At 52.9% G+C, this 26,729-nt stretch overlaps 4 protein-coding genes across 5 annotated transcripts; 3 read left to right on the top strand and 1 right to left on the bottom strand.

Moving 5' to 3' along the window:
- Positions 1-1,721: 1,721 nt before the first annotated feature.
- On the bottom strand, positions 1,722-6,674 carry LOC133213423 (DNA-(apurinic or apyrimidinic site) endonuclease-like). Its single transcript, XM_061355626.1, has 4 exons — positions 6,629-6,674; positions 5,515-5,672; positions 4,017-4,209; positions 1,722-2,236 (listed from the first exon to the last, which is right to left on the bottom strand). Exons 1-4 carry the CDS (start codon positions 6,672-6,674, stop codon positions 1,722-1,724), a joined length of 912 nt encoding a protein of 303 aa, XP_061211610.1.
- A 781-nt stretch (positions 6,675-7,455) lies between these two features.
- LOC133213422 (tRNA N6-adenosine threonylcarbamoyltransferase-like) lies at positions 7,456-16,049 on the top strand. 2 transcript variants are annotated; one of them, XM_061355624.1, is made up of 11 exons: positions 7,456-7,585; positions 7,683-7,802; positions 9,063-9,238; positions 10,697-10,792; positions 10,984-11,033; positions 11,469-11,547; positions 13,126-13,191; positions 13,997-14,087; positions 14,943-15,018; positions 15,225-15,323; positions 15,934-16,049. In XM_061355624.1, exons 1-11 carry the CDS (start codon positions 7,471-7,473, stop codon positions 15,971-15,973), a joined length of 1,008 nt encoding a protein of 335 aa, XP_061211608.1. In that variant the 5' UTR covers positions 7,456-7,470; the 3' UTR covers positions 15,974-16,049. The 2 variants fall into 2 exon arrangements, with proteins under 2 accessions (XP_061211608.1, XP_061211609.1); XM_061355625.1 differs by lacking the exon at positions 13,126-13,191.
- A 5,397-nt stretch (positions 16,050-21,446) lies between these two features.
- Positions 21,447-26,408, top strand: LOC133213424 (tetratricopeptide repeat protein 5-like). The gene is made up of 6 exons (XM_061355627.1): positions 21,447-21,548; positions 21,637-21,757; positions 21,846-22,057; positions 23,598-23,754; positions 25,724-25,815; positions 26,307-26,408. Exons 1-6 carry the CDS (start codon positions 21,447-21,449, stop codon positions 26,406-26,408), a joined length of 786 nt encoding a protein of 261 aa, XP_061211611.1.
- On the top strand, positions 24,039-25,685 carry LOC133213421 (shematrin-like protein 1; the record flags this gene model as incomplete). Its single annotated transcript, XM_061355623.1, is given in 6 exon segments — positions 24,039-24,176; positions 24,308-24,434; positions 24,476-24,607; positions 24,610-25,074; positions 25,077-25,186; positions 25,188-25,685. Coding segments are annotated over 6 exon segments (1,470 nt in total), but the record flags the coding sequence as incomplete, so codon positions are not given.
- Positions 26,409-26,729: the final 321 nt, after the last annotated feature.

The raw sequence follows: 26,729 nt of genomic DNA, 5'->3' as shown, positions 1-26,729 counted from the left end.
TTTAGGCCCATTTTGGTCCCATACAGACCATAATAACCCCATTGAAACCCATTTTAGAACCATTTCCAGGAGATTATAACCACATTGAGCTCAATAGCACCCCGATAACCCCATACAGACCCCATAATAACCCCATCTTAACCCAATTTAGGCCCATTTATGGCCATTTTGGTCCCATACAGACCATAATAACCCCATCGAAACCCCAATTTGGACCCATTTTGCCTCAATTCGCCCCCCAAACCCCATACAGACCCAATATAGCCCATAATCACCCCATTTAAACCCAGTTTAGGCCCATTTAGGGCCATTTTGGTCCCATACAGACCATAATAATCCCATCAAAACCCCAATTTAGACCCGTTTTGCCTCAATTCCCCCCCCAGAACCCCATACAGACCCAATATAGCCCATAATAACCCCATTTAAACCCAGTTTAGGCCCATTTAGGGCCATTTTGACGCCATACAGACCATAATAACCCCATTGAAAACCAACTTAGAACCGTTTATAGTAGATTAGGACCGTACAGAGCTCAATGGCACCCCCATAGACCATAATAACCCCAACTGAGCCCCATTTTGGGTCCATTTATGGCTATTTTGGTCCCTTCCAGACCATAATGACCTCATCAAGCCCCAATTTAGCCCCATTTATGGCTATTTTGACCCAATATAGACCATAGTAACCATTGCTACCCCATATCCACCCCATTATAAGACCGTAACCCCGTATTAACCCCATACAGACCACAATAACCCCACTGAAACCCTATTTACCCCCATTGCTGACCCATAAGCACCCCATAACCAACCTAGACCCCATCTAAACCCAATACAGGCCATAATAACCCCATCTAAACCCCACTTAGCCCCATTTTGGCTCCATTTATGACCCATAAGCCCCTACACCCCATCTAAACCCCAAACATCCCATAATAACCCCAACAAACCCCCCTATTTACCCCTATGGCTGACCCATAACCCCCCGATAACAACCCCATAACCCCCTAGACCCCATCTAAACCCCACAGGGCCTATACTAACCAATCTAAACCCCCTTATTTACCCCTATAGATGACCCATAACAACCCCATAAAGACCCATAACCCCCCCATAAAGACCCATAACCCCCCCATAATGACCCATAACCACCCCATAACCCCCTACACCCCATCTAAACCCAACACAGACCATAATAACCCCACCAAACCCCTCTATGGATGACCCATAACCCCCCCATAACAACCCCATAACAACCCATAACCCCCCATAATGACCCATAACAACCCCATAATGACCCATAACCCCCCCATAACCACCCCATAACCCCCCCATAATGACTCATAACGCCCCCATAACAACCCCATAAGAACCCATAACCCCCTCATAACAACCCATAACAACCCCATAACAACCCCCTAAAAACCCATAACCACCCCATAGAGACCCATAACCCCCCCATAACAACCTCATAATGACCCATAACCCCCCATAACCACCCCATAACCCCCCCATAAGAACCCATAACCCCCTCATAACAACCCATAACAACCCCATAGAGACCCATAACCCCCCTATAATGACCCATAACAACCCCATAACAACCCCACAATGACCCATAACCCCCCCATAACCCCCCATAACCCCCCCATAACCCCCCATAACCCCCCATAACCCCCCCCTAACCCCCCATAACCCCCATACCCCCCCATCCCCCCCTCACACCGCCAAATACAGCTCCACAGGACAATGGTCGCTCCCCATCACCTTAGGCCTGAGCTTACAATCGCAAAGCTCCTCCCCCAACCTCCGCGAGAGCAGGAAATAATCCAACCTCCACCCCACATTGCGCTCCCGAGCGCCCCCTAAGTAGGTCCAGAACGTGTACGCGTGGGGCAGGCCCGGGTTCAACACCCGGAAGGCATCGACGAACCCGGCGTCCAATAGGGCGCTGAGCCCGCTCCTCTCCTCATTGGTGAACCCCGGCGAGCGCCGATTGGTCGAGGGGTGCCGGAGGTCGAGGTCGGTGTGGGCGACGTTGAGGTCTCCACCAATGGCGACGGGTTTGAGGGCGTCGAGGCGGGACAGGAAGGAGCGGAAGGAGGCGTCGAAGCGGAGGCGGGGCTCCAGGCGGGTCAGGCCCCGCCCAGCGTTGGGGACATAGGCGCAGACCACGAAGAGGGAAGGGAACTCGGCGGTGATGACGCGGGCGGTGGGGTCGTGTTCGGGGTCGTCTGGTGAAGGGGGGGTAATGGGGGTCAATGGGGGTGAATGGGGGTGAATGGGGGTGAATGGGGGTCGATGGGGGTCAATGGGGGTCGATGGGAGTCAATGGGAGTCAATGGGAGTCAATGGTATCAATGGGACTCAATGGGACTCAATGGGGGTCAATGGAAGTCAATGGGGTCAATGGGAGTCAATAGAGATCAATAGAACTCAATGGGTGTCAATGGGGGTCAATGGTATCAATGGAAGTCAATGGGGATCAATGGAGATCAATAGAAGTCAACGGAAGTCAATAGGTGTCAATGGAGGTCAATGGCAGTCAATGGCAGTCAATGGGGATCAATGGAAGTCAATGGGGATCAATGGAGGTCAATGGGGATCAATGGCAGTCAATGGGAATCAATGGAAGTCAATGGGGATCAATGGAAGTCAATGCGGCTCAATGGAAGTCAATGGGAGTCAATGGCAGTCAATGGGGATCAATGGCAGTCAATGGGAATCAATGGCAGTCAATGGGGGTCAATGGCAGTCAATGGGAATCGATGGCAGTCAATGGGAATCAATGGCAGTCAATGGGGGTCAATGGCAGTCAATGGGAATCAATGGAAGTCAATGGCAGTCAATGGCAGTCAATGGCAGTCAATGGGGGTCAATGGGGGTCAATGGGGGGCATTGGGGGGCACTGGGGACGTAGGCGCAGACCACGAAGAGGGAAGGGAACTCGGCAGTGATGACGCGGGCGGTGGGGTCGTGTTCGGGGTCGTCTGTGGGGGGGGGTAATGGGGGTCAATGGGGGTCAATGGGGGTGAATGGAGTCGATGGGGGTCGATGGGGGTCAATGGAAGTCAATGGGGGTCAATGGAAGTCAATGGTATCAATGGAAGTCAATGGGGGTCAATGGGGGTCAATGGTATCAATGGAAGTCAATGGGGATCAATGGAGATCAATAGAAGTCAATGGAAGTCAATGGTAGTCAATAGGGGTCAATGGCAGTCAATGGGAATCAATGGCAGTCAATGGGGATCAATGGAAGTCAATGGGAATCAATGGCAGTCAATGGGGATCAATGGAAGTCAATGGGTACCAATGGCAGTCAATGGGTTCCAATCGCAGTCAATGGATGTCAATGGCAGTCAATGGGTACCAATGGCAGTCAATGGGTTCCAATCGCAGTCAATGGATGTCAATGGCAGTCAATGGGTACCAATGGCAGTCAATGGGTACCAATGGCAGTCAATGGGTACCAATGGCAGTCAATGGGTACCAATGGCAGTCAATGGGTTCCAATGGCAGTCAATGGGGTTCAATGGCAGTCAATGGGTACCAATGGCAGTCAATGGGTTCCAATGGCAGTCAATGGGGTTCAATGGCAGTCAATGGGTACCAATGGCAGTCAATGGGTACCAATGGCAGTCAATGGGTACCAATGGCAGTCAATGGGTACCAATGGCAGTCAATGGGTACCAATGGCAGTCAATGGGTACCAATGGCAGTCAATGGGTGTCAATGGCAGTCAATGGGTACCAATGGCAGTCAATGGGTACCAATGGCAGTCAATGGGTGCCAATGGCAGTCAATGGGTGTCAATGGCAGTCAATGGGTACCAATGGCAGTCAATGGGGGCCAATGGCAGTCAATGGGTACCAATGGCACTCAATGGGTTCCAATGGATGTCAATGGGTGTCAATGGGTTCCAATGGGTGTCAGTGGCACTCAATGGGTACCAATGGATGTCAATGGGTGTCAATGGGTTCCAATGGGTTCCAATGGGTGTCAATGCCCGCTCACCGATCCCATAGGTGACCCTCATTGGCTCCTCCCTGCAGAGCAGCCCCACTCCGCTGTACCCGGGGCGCCCCTCGGGACTGGCCCAGTACTGGTGGGGCAGAGCCCGCAGCTCCCGCACCTCGGGGGGCACCGACCCCGCCCCACACTTGGTCTCCTGCAGGCACAGCACATCCGGGGCCTGCTCCTGCACCCACTGCAATGGGGGTGGGGAATGGGGCAGAGTGACCAAAATGGGGCCCTTTCAGCCCAAAATGGGGCTTGCGGGCAGGTTCCACACAAAACACCCATTTTCACACCCCAAAATCCCCTTTTTACCAAAATCCCCATTTTTCCACCCAAAAAACCCATTGTTTTCCAAAATCCCCGTTTTTTCCCAAAATGCCCATTTCCCACCCAAAATCCCCATTTTCCCACCCAAAATCACCATTTTTTTCTCAAAATCCTTATTTTTTCCCCAAAATCCACATTTCCCCCTGCAAAATCCCCATTTTTCCACCCAAAATCCCCATTTTTCCACCCAAAATCCCCATTTTTTCCCCCCAAACCCCCCATTTTTCCCCCCAAAACCACAATTTTCCCCCCAAATCCCCATTTGCCCCCAAAATCCCCATTTCCTTCCCAAAACCCCCATTTTTCCGCAAAACCCCCATTTTCCTCCCAAAATCCCCATTTTTTTCCCCCAATACCCATTTTCCACACCAAAAATCCCCATTTTTTTCCCCAAACCCCCATTTCCCCACCCAAAATCCCCATTATTTTTCCTAAAACCCACATTTTCCCCCCAAAATCCCCATTTTTTTCCAATCCCCATTTCCCCCCCAAAATTCCCCATTTTTTCCCAAAATACACATTTTTCCACCCAAAACCCCCCTTTTCCCCCCAAAAACCCCCATTTCCCCACCCAAAATCCCCATTATTTTTCCCAAAATCCCCATTATTTTTCCTAAAACCCCCATTCTTTACCCAAAATCCCCATTTTTCCTTCAAAATCCCCATTTTCCCCCCCAAAATCCCCATTTTCCCCCCCAAAATCCCCATTTTCCCCCAAAATCCCCATTTTCCCCCCAAAATCCCCATTTTCCCCCCAAAATCCCCATTTTTCCCCCAAAATCCCCATTTTCCCCCCCAAAATCCCCATTTTCCCCCCAAAATCCCCATTTTCCCCCCCAAAATCCCCATTTCCCCCCCAAACCCCCATTTTTCCACCCAAAACCCCCATTCTTTACCTAAAACCCCCATTTTCTTCTGATTATCCCCATTTTTTCCCCAAATCCCCATTTTCCCCCCAAAATCCCCATTTTTTCCCCAAAATCCCCATTTTCCCCCCAAAACCCCCATTTCCCCCCCAAAACCCCCATTTTCTTCTGATCATCCCCTTTTTTTCCCAAAATCCCCCTTTTTCCACCCAAAACCCCCATTTTCCCCCCCCCAAACCCCCATTATCCCCCCACCCCCCCATATCCCCCCCCCCCCCCCATCCCCCCCCCCTCTTCCCCACCTGCAGCCCCCCTTTCCGCAGCCACCCCCGCAGCCCGGCCACGTTCCAGGTCACCAAGCGCATCCCCACGCGCTTCCCGCTCGGGGCCACCTCCCGCACCGGCGTCTCCGGGGGCAACGGCACCGACGCGTCCCGGCTGCGCTTCCCGCCACCGGGGCCTGGGGGTGCTGTGGGGGATATTGGGGGACATTGGGGGTATTGGGGTGTATTGGGGTCCATTGGGATGAATTGGGTCCATTGGGATGCATTGGGTCCATTGGGAGCCATTGGGGTGTATTGGGGTCCATTGGGGTGTATTGGGTCCATTGGGATGCATTGGGGTTCATTGGGGTGCATTGGGATGCATTGGGTCCATTGGGGTCAATTGGGATGAATTGGGTCCATTGGGATGCATTGGGGTGTATTGGGTCCATTGGGATGCATTGGGGTGCATTGGGTCCATTGGGGGCCATTGGGGTCCATTGGGATGTATTGGGGGACATTGGGATGCATTGGGGACCATTGGGGTGCATTGGAATGTATTAGGGTGTATTGGGTCTATTGGGATGCAATGGGGACCATTGGGATGTATTAGGGTGTATTGGGTCTATCGGGATGCATTGGGGTGCATTGGGGACATTGGGATGCATTGGGGGCCATTGGGATGTATTGGGGACCATTGGGGTGTATTGGGGTGTATTGGGTCCATTGGGATACATTGGGTCCATTGGGATGTATTGGGGGCCATTGGGGTGCATTGGGTCCATTGGGGGCCATTGGGGTCCATTGGGGCCATTGGGGTGCAATGGGGTCCATTGCGGTGCATTGGGTCCATTGGGATGCATTGGGGGCCATTGGGAGCCATTGGGATGCACTGGGATGCATTGGGGACCATTGGGGTGCATTGGGATGCATTAGGGGCCATTGGGATGTATTGGGGTCATTGGGGTGCATTGGATCCATTGGGATGCATTGGGGGCCATTGGGATGTGCTGGGGTCATTGGGTTGCACTGGGTCCATTGGGGTCCATTGGGGTGCTTTGGGATCTATTGGGATGCATTGAGCCCCATTGGGGTCCACTGGGGGCCATTGGGATCTATTGGGGCCATTGGGATGCGCGGGGGCCGCGCTCACCTCCCTCCTCTCCCGCCGGCGCCTCCTTTTTGGCGCGCTTCGGCATCGCTCAAGCCACGCCCCCTCCGGCTCAGGCCACGCCCCCTGCTGGTGGGAAAGCGGCGTCAGCACCGCCCCCCCCACCCCTCCGAGCCCTCCCATCCAATCAGCTCCCGGCTGGGTTCGAATCACCCAATCAGCGCCCGGCAAACGGCCAATCACAGCTCGCCGCGGCCACGCGGCCGCCGAACCGGAGCCAATCGGAACCACCCGAGGAGCGAACCGTGGCCAATCAGCGCCCGGCTTTCTAATCCCAATCCGCACCCCCCCATCCTTTCCCAGAGCCAATCAGCGCTCTCCCGTTCCCCCCCCCCCCCCACACTTCCGGAGCCAATCAGCGCCCGCTAAACAGTCCCCCCATCACCCCCCCCACACCCCACGTGTCCCGCAGCCAATCAGCTCCGCCTCTCAACGCACCCCCGCACCCCCCCGGCGGTGCAGCCAATCAGCGCCCGCTTCCTTCTTCCCCCCCCCCCCGTTCAACCCCGTTACCCCGCACCCAATCAGCGCCCTCCGCTCGCCTCAACCGGAGCCAATCAGCGGCGGCAGCGCTCGGGACCGTTCCGCGTGAGCGGCGCTGGCAGCAATGTCGGGACCGGAAGCGGAAGCGCTGTGACGTCACGGAAAGGGGCGTGGAGAGCGGAAGTAGGCGGGGCGAGTGACGTCATCAGAACGCGCAGACGGCGGAGAAGCGGCGGCGAGCGGGGACCGGCGGCGGCGGCGGCGTCCGAAGGCAAAAAGGGGGGGGGAGGGGAGGGGGCAAACGCGACGTGCTGACGTCACGACGCCGACGTGCTGACGTCATGCCGACGGTGCTGGGCCTGGAGGGCTCGGCCAATAAGGTCGGGGCGGGCGTGGTGCGTGATGGCGTCATCCTGAGCAGCCGCCGCGCCACTTACGTCACGCCGCCGGGGCAGGGTAAGCGGCGTGACGTCATCACGCAACCCCCCCCCTTAACCCCTCCCCATTCGTGACGTGATGACGTCACCACGCCCCCCCTCTCGACCAATGGCAGGCTTCGCTCCCGGCCCCGTCGGGCGCCACCACCAGGGGGCGCTCTTGGGCCTCGTGGCCGCCGCCATGGCCGACGCCGGAGCCGGGCCCCGGGACCTGGATGGGATCGCGTTCACCCGCGGTAATGGCGTGTTCTTAGCGTGTTCTTAGCGTGTTCTTAGCATGTTCTTAGCGTGTTCTTAGCATGTTCACCCCCAAACCCATAGATGGGGGTCCTATGAGTCCCTGGACCCATCTCGGGCCTTTCCCTGCCCCATAGGAGCCAGTTTGGGTCACATGTTCTTAGCATGTTCACCCCCAAACCCATAGATGGGGGTCCTATGGGTCCCTGGAGCCATCTCAGACCCTCCCCAGCCCCATAGGAGCCCATTGGGAAGTGTTTGGGGCCCATATCCTTAGCATGTCGTTAGCATGTTCTTAGCATGTTCTTAGCGTGTTCACCCCCAAACCCATGGACACGGTCCTACGCGTCCCTGGTCCCATCTCAGGCTCTCCCCACCCCCATAGGAACCCATCAGGAGCTCTATGGGTCACATGTTCTTAGCATGTCCTTAGCATGTTGAACTCCAAGGCCATAGATAGGGGTCCCATGGGTGCTTGGTCCCATCTCAGACCCTTCCCAACCCATAGGAGCCCATGGGGTTCCATGTCCTTAGCATGTCCTTAGCATGTCCTTAGCATGTTCTTAGCATGTTGAACCCGAAAGCCATAGACAGGGCTGCCATGGGTGCTTGGTCCCATCTCAGACCCTTCCCACCCCATAGGAGCCCATTGCGTTCCATGTCCTTAGCATGTCCTTAGCATGTCATTAGCATGCTCTTAGCATGTCCTTAGCATATCGAACCCCAAAGCCATCAATAGGGGTCCCACGGGCGCTTGGTCCCATCTCAGACCCTTCCCACCCCATAGGAGCCCATTGGGTTCCATCTCCTTAGCATGCCCTTAGCATGTTCTTAGCATGTCATTAGCGTGTTATTAGCATGTTATCAACACATCCCTCAGCATGTTCTTAGCATGTCATTAGCGTGTTATTAGCATGTTATCAACACATCCCTCAGCATGTTCTTAGCATGTTCTTAGCATGTTCTCGACATGTCACTAGCATGTCCTTAGTGTGTTCTTAGCACATCATTAGCATGTCATTAGCATGTTTTAACATGTCCTTAGCATGTCCATAGCATGTTCTTAGCATGTCCTTAGCATGTTCTTAACATGTCCTTAGTATGTTCTTAGCATGTCCTTAGGGTGTTCTTAACGTGTCATTGTCATGTCCTTAGCATGTTATTAGCATGTCATTAGCATGTCATCAGCATGTCCTTAGCATGTCCTCAGCATGTCATTGGCATGTCCTTAGCATGTCCTTAGCATGTTCCTTGCACAGGCCCGGGCCTGGGGGCCCCGTTGGCGGTGGTGGCGGCCGTGGGGCGCACCCTGGCCCAGCTGTGGGGCCTGCCCCTGCTGGGGGTCAATCACTGCGTGGGGCACATCGAGATGGGGCGGCTCCTGGCGCCCGCCCGCGACCCCCTCGTGCTCTACGTCAGTGGTGGCAACACCCAGGTACCCGCTATGGGGCGGCTGTGGGGGGATATGGGGGGGATATGGGGGGGTATGGGGGGTCTATGGGGGTCTATGGGGGTCTATGGGGGGATATGGGGGGGATATGGGGGGATATGGGGGGTCTATGGGGGTCTATGGGGGTCTATGGGGGTCTATGGGGGTCTATGGGGGGTCTATGGGGGTCTATGGGGGGTCTATGGGGGTCTATGGGGTCTATGGGTCTCTATGGGGGGTCTATGGGGGTCTATGGGGGGATATGGGGGGGATATGGGGGTCTATGGGGGGATATGGGGTCTATGGGGTCTATGGGGGGATATGGGGGGATATGGGGGGGATATGGGGGGGTATGGGGGTGTATGGGGGGGATATGGGGGGGATATGGGGGTCTATGGGGGGGATATGGGGGTCTATGGGGGTCTATGGGGGGGATATGGGGGGATATGGGGGTCTATGGGGATGGGGGGTCTATGGGGGGTCTGATGGTATGGGGGGATATGGGGGGTTATGGGGGTCTATGGGGGGTCTATGGGGGTGTATGGGGGGTCTATGGGGGTCTATGGGGGGTTATGGGGGGATATGGGGGTCTATGGGGGGGATATGGGGGTCTATGGGGGTCTATGGGGGGCTATGGGGGGGATATGGGGGGCTATGGGGGTCTATGGGGGGCTATGGGGGAGCTATGCAGTGGGTATGGGGGGCTATGGGGTGTCTATGGGGTGGGTATGGGGGGCTATGGGGTGGCTATGGGGTTGGTATGGGCGGTATGGGGGATATGGGGGCTATGGGGTGGGTATGGGGTGGATATGGGGTGGATATGGGGTGGGTATGGGGTGGCTATGGGGTGGATATGGGGTGTCTATGGGGTGGCTATGGGGTGGCTATGGGGTGGCTATGGGGTGTCTATGGGGTGGCTATGGGGTGGCTATGGGGTGGCTATGGGGTGGCTATGGGGGGATATGGGGGCTATGGGGTGGGTATGGTAGAATATGGGGTGGATATGGGGTGGGTATGGGGGATATGGGGGGGCTATGGGGTGAATATGGGGCGCAATGGGGTGGATATAGGGTGTCTATGGGGTGTCTATAGGGTGGATATAGGGCGTTGGGGGGGCTACGGAGTGGATATGGGGTGGGTATGAGGGGATATGGGAGACTATGGGGTGTCTATGGGGTGGGTATGGGGGGCTATGAGGGGATATGGGAGTCTATGGGGGGCTATGGGGTGGATATCTGGGGGTATGGGGGAACATGGGGGCTATGGGGTGTCAATGGGGGGCTATGGGGTGGATATGAGGAGTCTATGGGCCAATATGGGCTCCTATGGGGGCTCTTAGTGCTCCATCCAATAACATGCAATAACACCTGATATCACATGACCACATGCTATACCACCCATGACGTCACGCATGACGTCACGTATGACGTCACGCATGACGTCACAACCCCCCTCAACCAATAGGTGATCGCCTTCTCCCGCCGCCGTTACCGCATCTTCGGGGAGACCCTGGACCTGGCCCTGGGGAACTGCCTGGACCGGATGGCCCGCCTCCTGCGGGTCAGTGCCCCGCCCACCCCGCCTCCCCATTGGCTGAGCCGCGGTGGTGCCGTGTCCCCATTGGCTGAGCCCGCTGCACCCCCCCCCTTCCATTGGCTGCAATGGCAGTGGGGGAGCCAGGCACTGCGGCGCCCCCTAGCGGGGAGCGCGCTGACTCCGCCCCCTTTTCTCTGGCCACGCCCCCTCCGCAGCTGCCCAATGACCCGAGCCCGGGCTACAACGTGGAGGTGATGGCGAGGAGGTGAGGACCCCGTTAATAGACCCCAAACCCCTTTAATAGACCCCAAAACCCCTTTAATAGACCCCAAACCCCGTTAATAGACCCAAAACCCCTTTAATAGACCCCCAAAACCCCTTTAATAGACCCCAAACCCCTTTAATAGACCCCAAAAACCCCTTTAATAGACCCCAAACCCCTTTAATAGACCCAAACCCCTTTAATAGACCCAACCCCTTTATGCAAACCCCTTTAATAGACCCCAAACCCCTTTAATAGACCCAAACCCCTTTAATAGACCGAAACCCCTTTAATAGACCCCAAACCCCCTGAATAGACCGAAACCCCTTTAATAGACCCCAAACCCCCTGAATAGACCCAAACCCCTTTAATAGACCCCAAACCCCTTTAATAGACCCCATAACCCCCATTATTTGCCCCTCTTGGGGTCCCCTATAGGGGCCGCCGGCTGCTGGACCTGCCCTATGTGGTCAAAGGGATGGACGTGTCCTTCTCGGGGCTCCTGTCCCACCTGCAGGTGATCATAGGGTCTGTTAATGGGGTTTGGGGTCTATTAATGGGGTTATGGGGTCTATTAACGGGGTTTGGGGTCTATTAATGGGGTTATGGGGTCTATTAATGGGGTTTGGGTCTATTAATGGGGTTATGGGGTCTGTTAAAGGGGTTTGGGGTCTTTTAATGGGGTTTGGGGTCTATTAATGGGTTTTGGGTCTTTTAACGGGGTTTGGGGTCTATTAAAGGGGTTTGGGGTCTATTAAAGGGGTTTGGGTCTATTAAAGGGGTTTGGGGTCTATTAAAGGGGTTTGGGTCTATTAAAGGGGTTTGGGGTCTATTAAAGGGGTTTGGGTCTATTAAAGGGGTTTGGGGTCTATTAAAGGGGTTTGGGGTCTATTAAAGGGGTTTGGGTCTATTAAAGGGGTTTGGGGTCTATTAAAGGGGTTTGGGGTCTATTAAAGGGGTTTGGGTCTATTAAAGGGGTTTGGGTCTATTAAAGGGGTTTGGGGTCTATTAATGGGGTTTGGGGTCTATTAAAGGGGTTTGGGTCTATTAATGGGGTTATGGGGTCTGTTAATGGGGTTTGGGTCTATTAAAGGGGTTTGGGTCTATTAATGGGGTTATGGGGTCTATTAAAGGGGTTTGGGGTCTATTAATGGGGTTTGGGTCTATTAAACGGGTTTGGGTCTATTAATGGGGTTTGGGTCTATTAAAGGGGTTTGGGGTCTATTAAAGGGGTTTGGGGTCTATTAATGGGGTTTGGGTCTATTAAAGGGGTTTGGGTCTATTAAAGGGGTTTGGGGTCTATTAAAGGGGTTTGGGGTCTATTAAAGGGGTTTGGGTCTATTAAAGGGGTTTGGGTCTATTAAAGGGGTTATGGGGTCTGTTAATGGGGTTTGGGTCTATTAAAGGGGTTTGGGTCTATTAATGGGGTTATGGGGTCTATTAAAGGGGTTTGGGGTCTATTAATGGGGTTTGGGTCTATTAAACGGGTTTGGGTCTATTAATGGGGTTTGGGTCTATTAAAGGGGTTTGGGGTCTATTAAAGGGGGTTGGGGTCTATTAAAGGGGTTTGGGGTTTGTTAAAGGGGTTTGGGGTCTATTAAATGGGTTTGGGTCTATTAAAGGGGTTTGGGGTCTATTAAAGGGGTTTGGGGTTTGTTAAAGGGGTTTGGGGTCTATTAAATGGGTTTGGGTCTATTAAAGGGGTTTGGGGTCTATTAAAGGGGTTTGGGGTTTGTTAAAGGGGTTTGGGGTCTATTAAATGGGTTTGGGTCTATTAAAGGGGTTTGGGTCTATTAAAGGGGTTTGGGGTCTATTAAATGGGTTTGGGGTCTATTAAAGGGGTTTGGGGTCTATTAATGGGTTTTTGGGTCTATTAAACGGGTTTGGGTCTATTAATGGGGTTTGGGTCTATTAAAGGGGTTTGGGGTCTATTAAAGGGGTTTGGGGTCTATTAAAGGGGTTTGGGGTTTGTTAAAGGGGTTTGGGGTCTATTAAATGGGTTTGGGTCTATTAAAGGGGGTTATGGGTCTATTAAAGGGTTTGGGGTCTATTAAGGGGGTTTGGGGTCTATTAACGGGGTTCCCCTCCCCCCCAGGCCATCACCCCCAAGCTCTTGGCCTCAGGGGAGGCGACCCCCGAAGATCTCTGCTTCTCCCTGCAGGTGACGGCGGCTATTATGGGATGGCGGCTCCTCTTAACGGGGTTTGGGTCTATTAAAGGGGTTTTGGGTCTATTAATGGGGGTTTTGGGTCTATTAAAGGGGTTTTGGGTGTATTAAGGGGGTTTTGGGTCTATTAAAGGGGTTTTGGGTGTATTAAGGGGGTTTGGGGTCTACTAAAGGGGTTTTGGGTCTGTTAAGGGGGTTTTGGGTCTATTAAAGTGCTTTCGGGTTTATTAAGGGGTTTTTGGGTCTATTAATGGGGTTTTTGGGGTCTATTAACCGGGTTTTGGGGTCTATTAACCGGGTTTTGGGTCTATTAATGGGGTTTTGGGTCCATTAACCGGGTTTTGGGGTCCATTAATCGGGTTTTTGGGTCTATTAATGGGGTCTTTAGGGTCCATTAACCGGGTTTTATGTCTATTAACCGGGTTTTGGGTTTATTAATGGGGTTTTTGGGTCCATTAACCGGGTTTTGGGGTCTATTAACCGGGTTTTGGGTCTATTAATGGGGTTTTTGGGGTCTATTAACCGGCTTTTGGGTCCATTAACCGGGTTTTGGGTCTATTAACCAGGTTTGGGGTCCATTAACCGGGTTTTGGGTCCATTAACCGGGTTTTCGGTCTATTAAGGGGTTTTTGGGTCTATTAACTGGGTTTTTGGGGTCTATTAACCGGGTTTTGGGTCTATTAACCAGGTTTTGGGTCCATTAACCGGGTTTTTGGGGTCCATTAACCGGGTTTTGGGTCTACTATCCGGGTTGGGGGGGGTCTATTAACCGGGCTCGGCACTATGGCGCCCCCTGCAGGAGACGGCGTTCGCCATGTTGGCCGAGGTCACCGAGAGGGCACTGGCGCTGACGCGCGCCCCGCACCTGCTGCTGGTGGGGGGCGTGGCCTGTGAGTCACGTGGGGCGAGGCGCGGCCAATCAGAGGGCGGGGTGGAGGGAAGGGGGCGTGGCTTTAGGGGTTGGATGGGGGAAGGGGTGAGGGATGCTTGTATGGGGTGGGAGGTGTATATAGGGGGGTGGGAGGTATCTATGGGGCTGGGAGCCATATCTATGGGGTGGGAGGCATATATAGGGGGCTGGGACCTATATCTATGGGGCTGGGACCCACATCTATGGGGCTGGAATCCATATATAGGGGGTGGGACTCACATCTATGGGGCTGGAATCTATATATAGGGGGCTGGGATCTATATATAGGGGGCTGGGACCCATATATAGGGGGCTGGGACCCATATCTATGGGGCTGGGACCCATAACTATGGTGGTGGGATCCATCTATGGGTCTGGGACTCACATCTATGGGGCTGGGACTCATATTTAGACTCTAGGATCGACATCTATGGGGCTGGGATCCATATATAGTAGACTAGGACCCACATCTATGGGGCTGGGATCCATCTATAGGGGCTGGGACCCATATATAGGGGGTGGGACCCACATCTATGGGGCTGGGCCCCATATATGGGGTCAGAACCTATAGATATGGGGCTGAGATCAGTATCTATAGGGCTGGGAGCCATATCTAAGGGGTGAGACCCACATATATGGGGCTGAGACCCACATATATGGGGCTAAGACCCACATTAATGGAGCTGAGACCCACATCTATGGGGTGGGACCCATATATAGGGGGCTGAGATCCATATATAGGGGGTGGGACCCACATCTATGGGGTGGGACCTATAGATATGGGGTTGGGACCCACATCTATGGGGCTGGACCCACATCTTCCCCCCCCCCACAGGTAACCAGCGCCTGCAGGAGATGCTGCGGACCATGTGCAGTGCCCGGGGGGTCACGCTCTGCCCCACAGATGAGAGGTGTGGACCCACATCTATGGGGCTGGGACCCACATCTATGGGGCTGGGACCCACATCTATGGGGCTGGGACCTATATCTATGGGGCTTGGAGCCATATATAGGGGCCTGGACCCATATATAGGGGGTTGGGACCCATATCTATGGGTCAGGCTCCCCATCTATGGGGCTGAGCCCCATAGATCCTGGTGTTGTTCTCCCCCCATAGGTACTGCATTGACAATGGGGCCATGATTGCTCAGGCGGGCTGGGAGATGCTGCGGGTGGGTCAGGTGACCGAGCTCGACCAATCAGGGATCACGCAGAGGTGAGTGCCCGCGACCCACATCTATGGGGCTGGGACCCACATATAGGGGATGGGACCCACATCTATGGGGCTGGGACCCATATATAGGGGGTGGGACCCACATCTATGGAGCTGGGACCCACATCTATGGGGCTGGGACCCACATATAGGGGGCTGGGATTCATTACAGGGGGCTGGGACCCACATATAGGGGGCTGGGACCCACATATAGGGGATGGGACCCACATCTATGGGGCTGGGACCCATATATAGGGGGTGGGACCCACATCTATGGGGCTGGGACCCATATCTAGGGGGTGAGACCCACATCTATGGGGCTGGGACCCATATATAGAGGGTGGGATCCACATCTATGGGGCTGGGACCCATATATAGGGAGTGGGAACCACATCTATGGGGCTGGGACCCACATATAGGGGGCTGGGATTCATTACAGGGGGCTGAGACCCACATCTAGGGGGCTGGGACCCATATATAGGGGGTGGGACCCACATATAGGGGGTGGGACCCACATCTATGGGTCTGGGACCCATATATAAGGGGTGGGCCCCCCATCTATGGGGCTGGACCCCCATCTATAGGGCTCAAATCTCTCCCTCCCCCCCCCCAGGTACAGGACAGATGAAGTGGAGGTCACATGGCGCGACTGACCTGGCCCCGCCCCTTTCATAAAGGCTCCACCCCCTACACCAAGGCTCCGCCTCTTTATTCCTTATAAGGAAGCGATACCACGCCCCCTTCCCATTCATTTGCATGCCATACCCTTCTCACCTTATAAGGAAGCAAAGCCCCGCCTCCCCTCATTTACATGCCATTTCCTTATAAGGAAGAGATACCACGCCCCCTTCCATTCATTTGCATCTCATGCCCCGCCTCCCCTCATTTACATCCCATTTCCTTACAAGGAAGCGACGCCACGCCCCCTCTGTAGCACCCTCCATTCATTCCCACCCCATCTCCTTATAAGGCACCGAAGCCCCGCCTCCCTCCCCTCATTTGCATCCCCCCTCCTTATAAGGCAGCGCTCCCCATCCCCTCCCTCCACCTTGCGCCGGAAGCCACGCCCCTAACCCGCCCATCAGCCAATAGGAACGCGGCGCGGGGAGGGGGCGGCAACGTGACCTTGACGCATGCGCAGTAGCCGGAAGCGCTCATTCCGCGCAGGCCGCCGCCGCGGACGGATGTGGCTCCGGTAAGGGCCTGCGCTCGCTTTAACCGGTTACCCCCGACCCGCGTTCCCTCCGCCGCCGCCAGCCTCGGGCGAGCGGGGTTTTAGCGGGGTCGGAGAGCAGCGCCCGCGGCTTTTCCTTCACCCGGGGAGCGGAGCTCGGTGGCTCCGGCGGAGTTTGCGGGGCCGCACAGGGCTTAAAGGGGGGGGCGGGGATCCACATTGAGGCTTTAAAACCACTTTATTTCCCCTTTTTTACCCCATTTTTCCTCTTTTTTACCCTTTATTCATCGTTTTAAACGCGGTTCCGTCGCTTTTTCGCTCCATCCGGGCACTTTTTACCTCATTCTACCTTAAATTGGGGGGGGGTTGTCCCCATTGAGGTTTTAAAACCCTTTTATTTCTCCTTTTAGTTCCCATTTTCCCTCGTTTTTTCCCTTTATTCATCGTTTTAAACGCGGTTCGGTCGCTTTTTCTCTCCATCCGGGCACTTTTTACCTCAGTCCACTTTAAATTGGGGGGGGTGTCCCCACTGCCGCTTTAAAACTTCTTTATTTCTCCTTTTATTTTCCATTTTCCCTCGTTTTTTCCCTTTATTCATCGTTTTAAACGCGGTTCGGTCGCTTTTTCGCTCCATCCGGGCACTTTTTCCCTCAGTCCGCCTTAAATTGGGGGGTGTCCCCATTGCCGCTTTAAAACCCCTTAATTTGAGTAGATATCCCCATTGAAACTCTTAAAACCCCTTTATTTTCCCTTTTTCCCCCATTTTCCCTCGTTTTTTCCCTTTATTCATCGTTTTAAACGCGGTTCGGTCGCTTTTTCTCTCCATCCGGGCACTTTTTACCTCAGGCCGCCTTAAATTGGGGGGTGTCCCCATTGCCGCTTTAAAACCCCTTAATTTGAGTAGATATCCCCATTGAAACTCTTAAAACCCCTTTATTTTCCCTTTTTTTCCCCATTTTCCCTCTTTTTTTACCTTTATTCATCCATTTTACTGCATTTTTGGTCGCTTTTTCTCTCCATCCGGGCACTTTTTACCTCAGTCCGCCCCCCCCATCGCATTTCCCCCTTTAAACCCCGTTTCCTCATTAAACACCCGTTTCTTTACCCTTTATTTGCTATTTTAGGTGATTTTTAACCTAATTCCCCGTTTTTCGCCTGTTTTATGGGGATTTTAATGGGTTTATGTGCATTCCGAGGTGGTTTTATTTCAGTTTTGCCCCCCCCACACGTGGCTTTCCCCCTTTTACCCCCATAAACCCCGTTTTAAATCATTTTACTTCATATTTTAATCCATTTATTACTTTTATTGATGAATTTGAAGCCGTTTTAACGCGTTTTTATCGCTTTTTAGACCCATTTAGGACCTTTTTACCTGAGTTTTTCCCCCACCACGTGGCTTTCCCCCTTTTACCCCCATAAACCCCGTTTTTAATCATTTTCGTTTATATTTTAATCCGTTTATCACTTTATTAACCGATTTGAGGCGTTTTCAACGCGTTTTGATGGGGTTTTACCTCGGTTTAGGCCCCTTTTGACCTCCGTTAACTTAGGCCCCGTTCTACTCCCTTTTTACCCTCCATAAACCCCCGTTTCCAGGCTTATTTTATGTCGTAATTAACATTTAATCGCCTTAATTCACTTTTAATCCACTTAAATCGCGAATTAAAGCGTTTTTCGCCCTTTTTTACCTCAGTTTTGTCTCTTTTGGGAGTCTTTTTCCCCTTTTCCTGCCATAAAGCCCGTTTTATCCCCTTTATTTCCTATTTTTTTATCCATTTAACGGGACTAAATCGGGTTTCGTTTCGTTCGAATCATTTATATTTCATTTTAAGTTCATTAAATCCGGTTTTTAACCGATTTCTCCCCTTTTTACCCCAATTCCGGGCCGGTTTTGCCTCCCCGCCTTTCAACCCCCTCATTTTTAACTAATTCTCTATAAAATAAAGCAAAATCCCTTTAATTTATCGCGATTAATTCATCGTTTTTCTCCTTTTTGCCTCTTTTTCACCACTTTCACCCCATTTTCGCCCCCTTTTCTAGGAACCCGATGGCTTCGCCCTCGTTCAACGCCGAATTTCGCCGTTTAAACGCTTAAAAAGGTTCAATTTTCGTATTTTAATGCTTTATAAATGCTTAATTTCACTCGGAGGGGGGTGAATTTATTGTATTTACGGGTTTATTACCATTTTATGGCCGTTTTATTGCCCGTTTCTTGCCGTTTTAGCGTCGTTTTATTACCGCGAGGCCGCAACCGGTTCCCCCCCCCCTCCGCTTTTAACCCTTTTATCTGGAATTACTACTTTTTTACGCCGTTTTTAACCGTTTTCGCTGTGTTTTACGGGAAAAACGTTTGGTTTTTGACATAAAGAACGTTTAAGCGAAGATTAAAAGATGAAATCGGGGTTTTTTTAGTGCGTTTTCGGGGAGGAAATGGGGGGAAAAGGGTGAAAATGGGGTAAAAAAGGGCAAGAAAGGGGAAAAGGATTGAAAAATGGGGAGAAAAGGGAGGGGAATTGGGTTAAAAAGAGGAGAAATGGGGTGAAAAAGGGGGGAAAAGGGGAAATTGAAGAGGAAACCCCAGGGATAAAAGGATCAAAGTAAGGGGGGAATTGGGTTTAGAAAGGCAGGAAAAGGGGAAAAGAAAGTTAAAAAGGGGGAATAAAGGGGGAATGGGGGTTTATGGCAGGAAATAAAGGGGGAATGGGGGGAAATAGGAAAATAAAGGGGGAAATGGGAAAATAAATGGAAAAAGAAGGGGGAATAAAAGGGAGAAATGGGAAAATAAAGGGGGAATAAAGCTGGAAATGGGAAAACAAAGGGGAAATTGGAAAATAAAGGGGAAAATGGGAAAAGATGGGGGCAATAAAGGGAGAAAAGGGAAAAGAAAGGGGGAAAAGGAAATAAAAGGGGAAATGGCAAAATAAGGGGGGAAATGGGAAAATAGAGGGGGAATAAAGGTGGAAATGGGGAAATAAAGGTGAAAATGGGAAAATAAACGGGCAATAAACCTGGAAATGGTAAAATAAAAGGGGAATGTGGAAATGTTAAAGGTGGAAATGGGGAAATAAACGGGGAATAAAGCTGGAAATGGGGAAATAAAGGGAGAATAAATGTGGAAATGGTAAAATAAAGGTGGAAATGGGGCAATAACGGGAAAAATGGAAAATAAAGGGGGAATAAAGCTGGATATGGTAAAATAAAGGGGGAAATGGGGAAATAAAGGGGGAATAAAGGTGGAAATGGTAAAATAAAGGGGGAAATGGGGAAATAAAGGGGGAATAAAGGTGGAAATGGTAAAATAAAGGTGGAAATGGGGCAATAACGGGAAAAATGGAAAATAAAGGGGGAATAAAGCTGGATATGGTAAAATAAAGGGGGAATAAATGTGGAAACGGTAAAATAAAGGGGGAAATGGGGAAATAAAGGGGGAATAAAGGTGGAAATGGTAAAATAAAGGGGGAAATGGGGAAATAAAGGGGGAATAAAGGTGGAAATGGTAAAATAAAGGTGGAAATGGGGAAATAAAGGGGAAAATAAAGGGAGAATAAAGCTGGAAACGGTGAAATAAAGGGGAAAATGGGAAAATAAAGGTGGAAATGGGGAAATAACGGAGGAAATGGAAAAATAAAGGAGGAATAAAGCTGGAAAAGGGAAAATAAAGGGGGAATAAATATGGAAATGGTAAAATAAAGGTGAAAATGGGAAAATAAAGGGAGAATAAAGCTGGAAATGGTGAAATAAAGGGGAAAATGGTAAAATAAAGGTGGAAATGGGGAAATAAAGGTGAAAATGGGAAAATAAAGGGAGAATAAAGCTGGAAATGGTGAAATAAAGGGGAAAATGGGAAAATAAAGGGGGAATAAAGGTGGAAATGTGGAAATAACGGGGGAAATGGGAAAATAAAGGGGGAATAAATCTGGAAAAGGGAAAATAAAGGGGGAATAAATGTGGAAATGGTAAAATAAAGGTGGAAATGGGGAAATAAAGGGGAAAAGGGGAAAATAAAGGGAGAATAAAGCTGGAAATGGTGAAATAAAGGGGAAAATGGGAAAATAAAGGTGGAAATGGGGAAATAACGGGGGAAATGGGAAAATAAAGGGGGGATAAATGTGGAAATGGTAAAATAATGGTGGAAATGGGGAAATAACGGGGGAAATGGGAAAATAAAGGGGGGATAAATGTGGAAATGGTAAAATAATGGTGGAAATGGGGAAATAACGGGGGAAATGGGAAATTAAAGGGCGAATAAAGCTGGAAATGGTAAAATAAAGGGGAAATAAATGTGGAAATGGTAAAATAAAGGGGAAGTAAATGTGAAAATGGTAAAACAAAGGTGGAAATGGGGAAATAATGGGGGAAATGGTAAAATAAAGGGGGAATAAAGTTGGAAATGGTGAAATAAAGGGGGAGTAAATGGGGAAATAACGGGGGAAATGGGAAAATAAAGGGAATAAAGATGGAAATGGGGAAATAAAGGTGAAAATGGTAAAATAAAGGGAGAACAAAGCTGGAAATGGTGAAATAAAGGGGAAAATGGGAAAATAAAGGGGGAATAAAGGTGGAAATGGGGAAATAACGGGGGAAATGGGAAAATAAATGGGGAATAAACTTGGAAATGGTAAAATAAAGCTGGAAATGGGGAAATAACGGGGGAAATGGGAAAATAAAGGGGGAAATAAAGCTGGAAACGGGAAAATAAAGGTGGAAATGGGGAAATAAAGGGGAAAATGGTAAAATAAAGGGAGAATAAAGGTGGAAATGGGGAAATAAAGGGGGAATAAAGCAGGAGCTGCCTCCTCCTCGGCGTCCGGCTCTCGACTGAGGGGAGGGGTGGGAGGGGGGCGTGGCCCACGCTGAGTTCCTCTCTCCCCATTGGCTGACGCTCCTTACGCATGCGTAGAGCGCGGCGCCCGCTTCCGGCTGCGCATGCGCGGTGCCGCCAAGCCGCGGCGATGGCAATGGCGGCGGCGGCCGAAGGGCCGGAGGCCGAGGCCGGGCCTGAAGGGGCCGAAGAGGAAGGGGATGGAGACGAAGAGGCCTTAAAGAAGCTGGAGGTGAATGGGGGGGACCCCTTTATGGGGGGGGAGGCGTTTTTGGGGGGTCCCCCCCTTTTAAACCCCCTTTTTCCCCCCTTTTCTATAGGAGCTGGTGTCGGAGCTGCAGCGCTTCCGGGTCTCGTTGACCTCTGACCCTCCGAATGACCCCGAGGTCACGTTGGAGCAAGAGATGGAGCGGACCGTGCGCTTAATGGAGGCCGTGCATGGTACTTGTGGGGGGGCAGCGTCGCTATGGGGCAGCCCCATTGATTCCAATGGGGTCACTGATGGAAAGGGGGGGTTTGGGGTCCTAAGTGTCCCAACAGGCCCGTGGACGAGCCTTGGAGCTGCAGGCTGAGGCCTTAGGGGTCTGCCCCACGGCTGCCCCCCAAGTGGAGCAGGCCCTGAGCCGGGCTGTGAAGCTGGATCCGGGCCTGGCCTCTGCTTGGATCCGCTTGGGAGAGCTCCAATGGGCACGGGGGGACCTGGAGGGAGCCCGGGCCTGCTTCAGGGGGGCCTTGGCGCATGTGAGTGGGGCTGGGGGGGGGTAGAGGGGGGTTCTGTGGGGTGTATAGGGGGTTATATGGGGTGTATAGGGGGTTATAGGGGGATATAAGGGGTTATATGGGGGTTATAGGGTGGTTGGGGGGGATATTGGGGGTTATATGGTGGTTGGGGGGGATATTGGGGGTTATATGGGGTGTATAGGGGGTTATATGGGGGATATAAGGGGTTATATGGGGGATATAAGGGGTTATATGGGGGTTATAGAGGGGTTAGGGGGGATATTGGGGGTTCTATGGGGGTTATATGGTGGTTGGGGGGGATATGGGTGTTTATATGGGGTGTATAGGGGGTTATATGGGGATATAGGGGGTTATATGGGGGATATAAGGGGTTATATGGGGGTTATAGGGTGGTTGGGGGGGATATTGGGGGTTATATGGGGTGTATAGGGGGTTATATGGGGGATATAGGGGGTTATATGGGGGATATAAGGGGTTATATGGGGGTTATAGGGTGGTTGGGGGGGGATATTGGGGGTTATATGGGGTGTATAGGGGGTTATATGGAGGATATAGGGGGTTATATGGCGGTTGGGGGGATATAGGGGGTTGTATTGCAGATATAGGGGGTTATGGGGGTTAAAGGGGGGATATAGGTGGTTATGGGTGCTCTATGGGGGGCTCTATGGGGTTAAAGGGGGGATATAGGGGGTTATGGGGGCCCTATGGCGGGTTATAAGGGGTTAAAGGGGGGATATAGGGGGTTATGGGGGCTCTATGGGGGGCTATATGGGGTTAAAGGGGGGATATAGGGGGTTATGGGTCTCTATGGGGGGCTATATGTGGTTAAAGGGGGGATATAGGGGGTTATGGGTGCTCTATGGGGGGTTATATGGGGTTAAAGGGGGGATATAGGGGGTTATGGGGGCTCTATGGGGGGCTATATGGGGTTAAAGGGGGGATATAGGGGGTTATGGGGTCTCTATGGGGGGCTATATGGGGTTATAGGGGGGATATAGGGGTTATGGGGGCTCTATGGGGGTTATATGGGGTTAAAGGGGGGATATAGGGGGTTATGGGGGTCTATAGGGGGCTATATGGGGTTATAGGGGGATATAGGGGGTTATGGGTCTCTATGCGGGGCTATATGTGGTTAAAGGGGGATATGGGGGTTATGGGGGCTCTATAGGGCTATATGGGGTTATATAGGGGATATAGGGGGTTATGGGGGCTCTATGGGGGGCTATATGGGGTTAAAGGGGGGATATAGGGGGTTATGGGGGCTCTATGGGGGGCTCTATGGGGTTAAAGGGGGGATATAGGGGGTTATGTGGGCTCTATGGGGGGCTCTATGGGGTTAAAGGGGGGATATAGGGGGTTATGTGGGCTCTATGGGGGGCTCTATGGGGTTAAAGGGGGGATATAGGGGGGTTATGGGGCTCCATAGAAGCCAATTGGACCCTATAGAGAGGGTCCATGGCTGCTCATTCCCCCCCCCGCCCATTGACCCCTCCCTCCCTCTAACCCCACCCCTCTCTCCTCCCATTGGCTGCCGCTTTAGCCCCGCCCCCGTGACGTCACGCCGGGGGCGGAGGCCAGGGCCCGCCGCCTCCTGTCCGTGGTGCTGAGGGCCGGCGGTGGGGGAGGGGCCCTAAGGGAGAGCCTGGCCCAGGCCGAGGCCGCCGTGCGCTGCCAGCCCTGCGATGGGGCCTCCTGGTGTGAGCTATGGGGGGCTATGGGGGTCTATGGGGGTCTATGGGGGTCTATGGGGGTCTATGGGGGTCTATGGGGGGTCTATGGGGGTCTATGGGGGGTCTATGGGGGTCTATGGGGGTCTATGGGGGTCTATGGGGGTCTATGGGGTCTATGGGGGTCTATGGGGTCTATGGGGGTCTATGGGGGTCTATGGGGTCTATGGGGTCTATGGGGGTCTATGGGGTCTATGGGGTCTATGGGGTCTATGGGGCTATGGGGTCTATGGGGTATGGGGTCTATGGGGTCTATGGGGGTCTATGGGGTGTCTATGGGGTCTATGGGGCTCTATGGGGGGCTATGGGGGTCTATGGGGGTCTATGGGGGGTCTATGGGGGTCTATGGGGGGTCTATGGGGGTCTATGGGGGTCTATGGGGGTCTATGGGGGTCTATGGGGGGCTATGGGAAGGGGGTGCAGGCAGCGCGCTGCGGCGCGGCCGCTAGGGGGCGGTATAGTGCTGCAGGGGGCGGGGTCAGCTGAGGACACGCCCCCTTCTCTGGTCTATGGGGGTGTAAAGGGGGCACTATGGGGGTCTATGGGGCTCTGTGGGGGTCTCTGGGCTCTCTATGGGGTCTCTATGGGGGTCTGTGGGGATCTGTGGGGCTCTATGGGGCTCTATGGGGGTCTATGGGGGCTCTATGGGGGCTCTGTGGTTTGCTATGGGTTTCTGTGGGGTGTTTATGAGTCTCTGTGGGTCTCTATGGGTCTCTATGGGTCTCTATGGGGTCTCTATGGGTCTCTATGGGTCTCTATGGGGTCTCTATGGGTCTCTATGGGGTCTCTATGGGGCTCTATGGGGTCTCTATGGGTCTCTATGGGTCTCTATGGGTCTCTATGGGGTCTCTATGGGTCTCTATGGGGTCTCTATGGGTCCCTATGGGTCTCTATGGGGTCTCTGTGTGTCTCTATGGGTCTCTATGGGGTCTCTATGTGTCTCTATGGGGTCTCTATGGGTCTCTATGGGTCTCTATGGGGTCTCTATGGGTCTCTATGGGGTCTCTATGGGTCCCTATGGGTCTCTATGGGGTCTCTGTGTGTCTCTATGGATCTCTATGGGGTCTCTATGTGTCTCTATGGGGTCTCTATGGGTCTCTATGGGTCTCTATGGGGTCTCTATGGGTCTCTATGGGGTCTCTATGGGTCCCTATGGGTCTCTATGGGGTCTCTATGGGTCTCTATGGGTCTCTATGGGGTCTCTATGGGTCTCTATGGGTCTCTATGGGGTCTCTATGGGCCTCTATGAGGTCTCTATGGGTCTCTATGGGTCTCTATGGTGTCTCTATGGGTCTCTATGGGTCTCTATGGGTCTCTCTATGGGGTCTCTATGGGTCTCTATGGTTTCCATATGGGTCTCTATGGGGTCTCTATGGGTCTCTATGGGTCTCTATGGGGTCTCTATGGGGTCTCTATGGGGTCTCTATGGGGTCTCTATGGGGTCTCTATGGGGTCTCCATAGGGTCTCTATGGTTTCCATATGGGTCTCTATGGGGTCTCTATGGGTCTCTATAGGGTCTCTATGGGGTCTCTATGGGTCTCTATGGGGTCTCTATGGGGTCTCCATAGGGTCTCTATGGGGTCTCTATGGGTCTCTATGGGGTCTCTATGGTCTCTATGGTCTCTATGGGTCTCTATGGGTCTCTATGGGTCTCTATGGGTTCTCTATGGTCTCTATGGGTCTCTATGGGTCTCTATGGTCTCTATGGGTCTCTATGGGTCTCTATGGTCTCTATGGGTCTCTATGGTCTCTATGGGTCTCTATGGTCTCTATGGGTCTCTATGGTCTCTATGGTCTCTATGGGTCTCTATGGGTCTCTATGGTCTCTATGGGTCTCTATGGGTCTCTATGGTCTCTATGGGTCTCTATGGGTCTCTATGGGTCTCTATGGGTCTCTATGGGGTCTCTATGGGTCCCTATGGTTCTCTGTGTCCCCAGATGTGCTGGGCAATGCCTATGTGTCGCTCTTCTTCGCTGGGGGGCAGAGCCCCGAGGCCGCGCGCCGGGCCCTGGGCGCCTACGCACAGGCCGTATGTGGGGCAGGGGGGGCCCTATGGGGCTGGGGGGGTCCTATGGGGCTGGACAGGTCTCTATGGGGCAGGGCTGTGGGGTTATGATGTCTCTGGTGGGTTCCTCTAATACAGGGCTATGGGGTTTCTGTGGGGCAGAGGGGTTTCTATAGGGAAGGGGGGTTCCTATGGGGTGTTGCTATGGGGCAGGAAGTTCCTATAGGGTGTCTGTGGGGTGGCGCTATGGGGCAGAAGGTGGTTATGGGGCAGGGTGCTCTCCATGGGGGGTCACTGTGGGGCAGGGTGGTCCCTATGGGGTGTTGCTATGGGGCAGAAGGTCTCTATGGGGCAGGGGGGTCCCTATGGGGGTTCGTTACGGGGCAGGTGGGACCCTATGGGGTGTCGCTATGGGGCAGAGGGCTTTCTATGGGGCAGGGGGGTCTCTATGGGGTGTCGCTATGGGGCAGAGAGCTCCCTATGGGGCGTTCCCAGCCAATGGCCCTGCCCCATAGGAGCGCGTGGACCCAGAAGCAGCCAATAACCCGGACCTGCACCTCAACCGCGCCACCGTGAGTCAGCCAACGGGGTGCAGGGGGCGGGGCTTGGGCGTTTGAGACATCCAATAGGGTCCAAGAACCCAGCTTGGAGGCGTGGCTTCCCCAAACCCCTTCCTATTGGCTCATTAACAGCCCATGGGGGGGGGTGGCTATCCATATAAGGCATTCAAAGGGGCGTGGCCACCACAGCAGCCCTCCAATAGGGTCGCTCCTTTAGCTCGGGGGGGGGCTGGCCAACGTGCTGTGGGGCGCCAGCCAATCAGAGTGCAGCCCACGGACGCGGCAGCCAATGGGGAGGCGCTGTTGTATCTGTGCCAGCAGGGGGCGCCATAGTGCGGGTGGTGGCTGGGGGGGGGGGGGAGTTACAGCCAATAGGAG

This window comes from Neopsephotus bourkii, unplaced genomic scaffold (genome assembly GCF_033783945.1).
Source record: "Neopsephotus bourkii isolate Nb327-2 ecotype Australia unplaced genomic scaffold, CSIRO-AGI_Nbou_v1 NB_810, whole genome shotgun sequence".
Classification (NCBI taxonomy): domain Eukaryota; kingdom Metazoa; phylum Chordata; class Aves; order Psittaciformes; family Psittacidae; genus Neopsephotus; species Neopsephotus bourkii.
The sequence above is the reverse complement of the archived record's forward strand: the minus strand, read 5'-3'. Positions and strand labels throughout refer to the sequence as shown.

Bases quoted from the DNA above. Each gene is read 5' to 3' on its own strand.
- LOC133213423 (XM_061355626.1), bottom strand. From the start codon at position 6,674: ATGCCGAAGCGCGCCAAAAAGGAGGCGCCGGCGGGAGAGGAGGGAG. The intron at 4,210-5,514 runs GTGGGGAAGAGG...CCCCCATTGCAG, and splicing joins TGCGGAAAGGGGGGCTGCAG to TGGGTGCAGGAGCAGGCCCC. The intron at 2,237-4,016 runs GTGAGCGGGCAT...CCCCTTCACCAG, and splicing joins GAGGGTCACCTATGGGATCG to ACGACCCCGAACACGACCCC.
- LOC133213422 (XM_061355624.1), top strand. From the start codon at position 7,471: ATGCCGACGGTGCTGGGCCTGGAGGGCTCGGCCAATAAGGTCGGGGCG. The intron at 7,586-7,682 runs GTAAGCGGCGTG...GACCAATGGCAG, and splicing joins CGTCACGCCGCCGGGGCAGG to GCTTCGCTCCCGGCCCCGTC. The intron at 13,192-13,996 runs GTGACGGCGGCT...CGCCCCCTGCAG, and splicing joins ATCTCTGCTTCTCCCTGCAG to GAGACGGCGTTCGCCATGTT.
- LOC133213424 (XM_061355627.1), top strand. From the start codon at position 21,447: ATGGCAATGGCGGCGGCGGCCGAAGGGCCGGAGGCCGAGGCCGGGCCT. The intron at 21,549-21,636 runs GTGAATGGGGGG...CCTTTTCTATAG, and splicing joins AGGCCTTAAAGAAGCTGGAG to GAGCTGGTGTCGGAGCTGCA. The intron at 23,755-25,723 runs GTGAGCTATGGG...CTGTGTCCCCAG, and splicing joins CTGCGATGGGGCCTCCTGGT to ATGTGCTGGGCAATGCCTAT.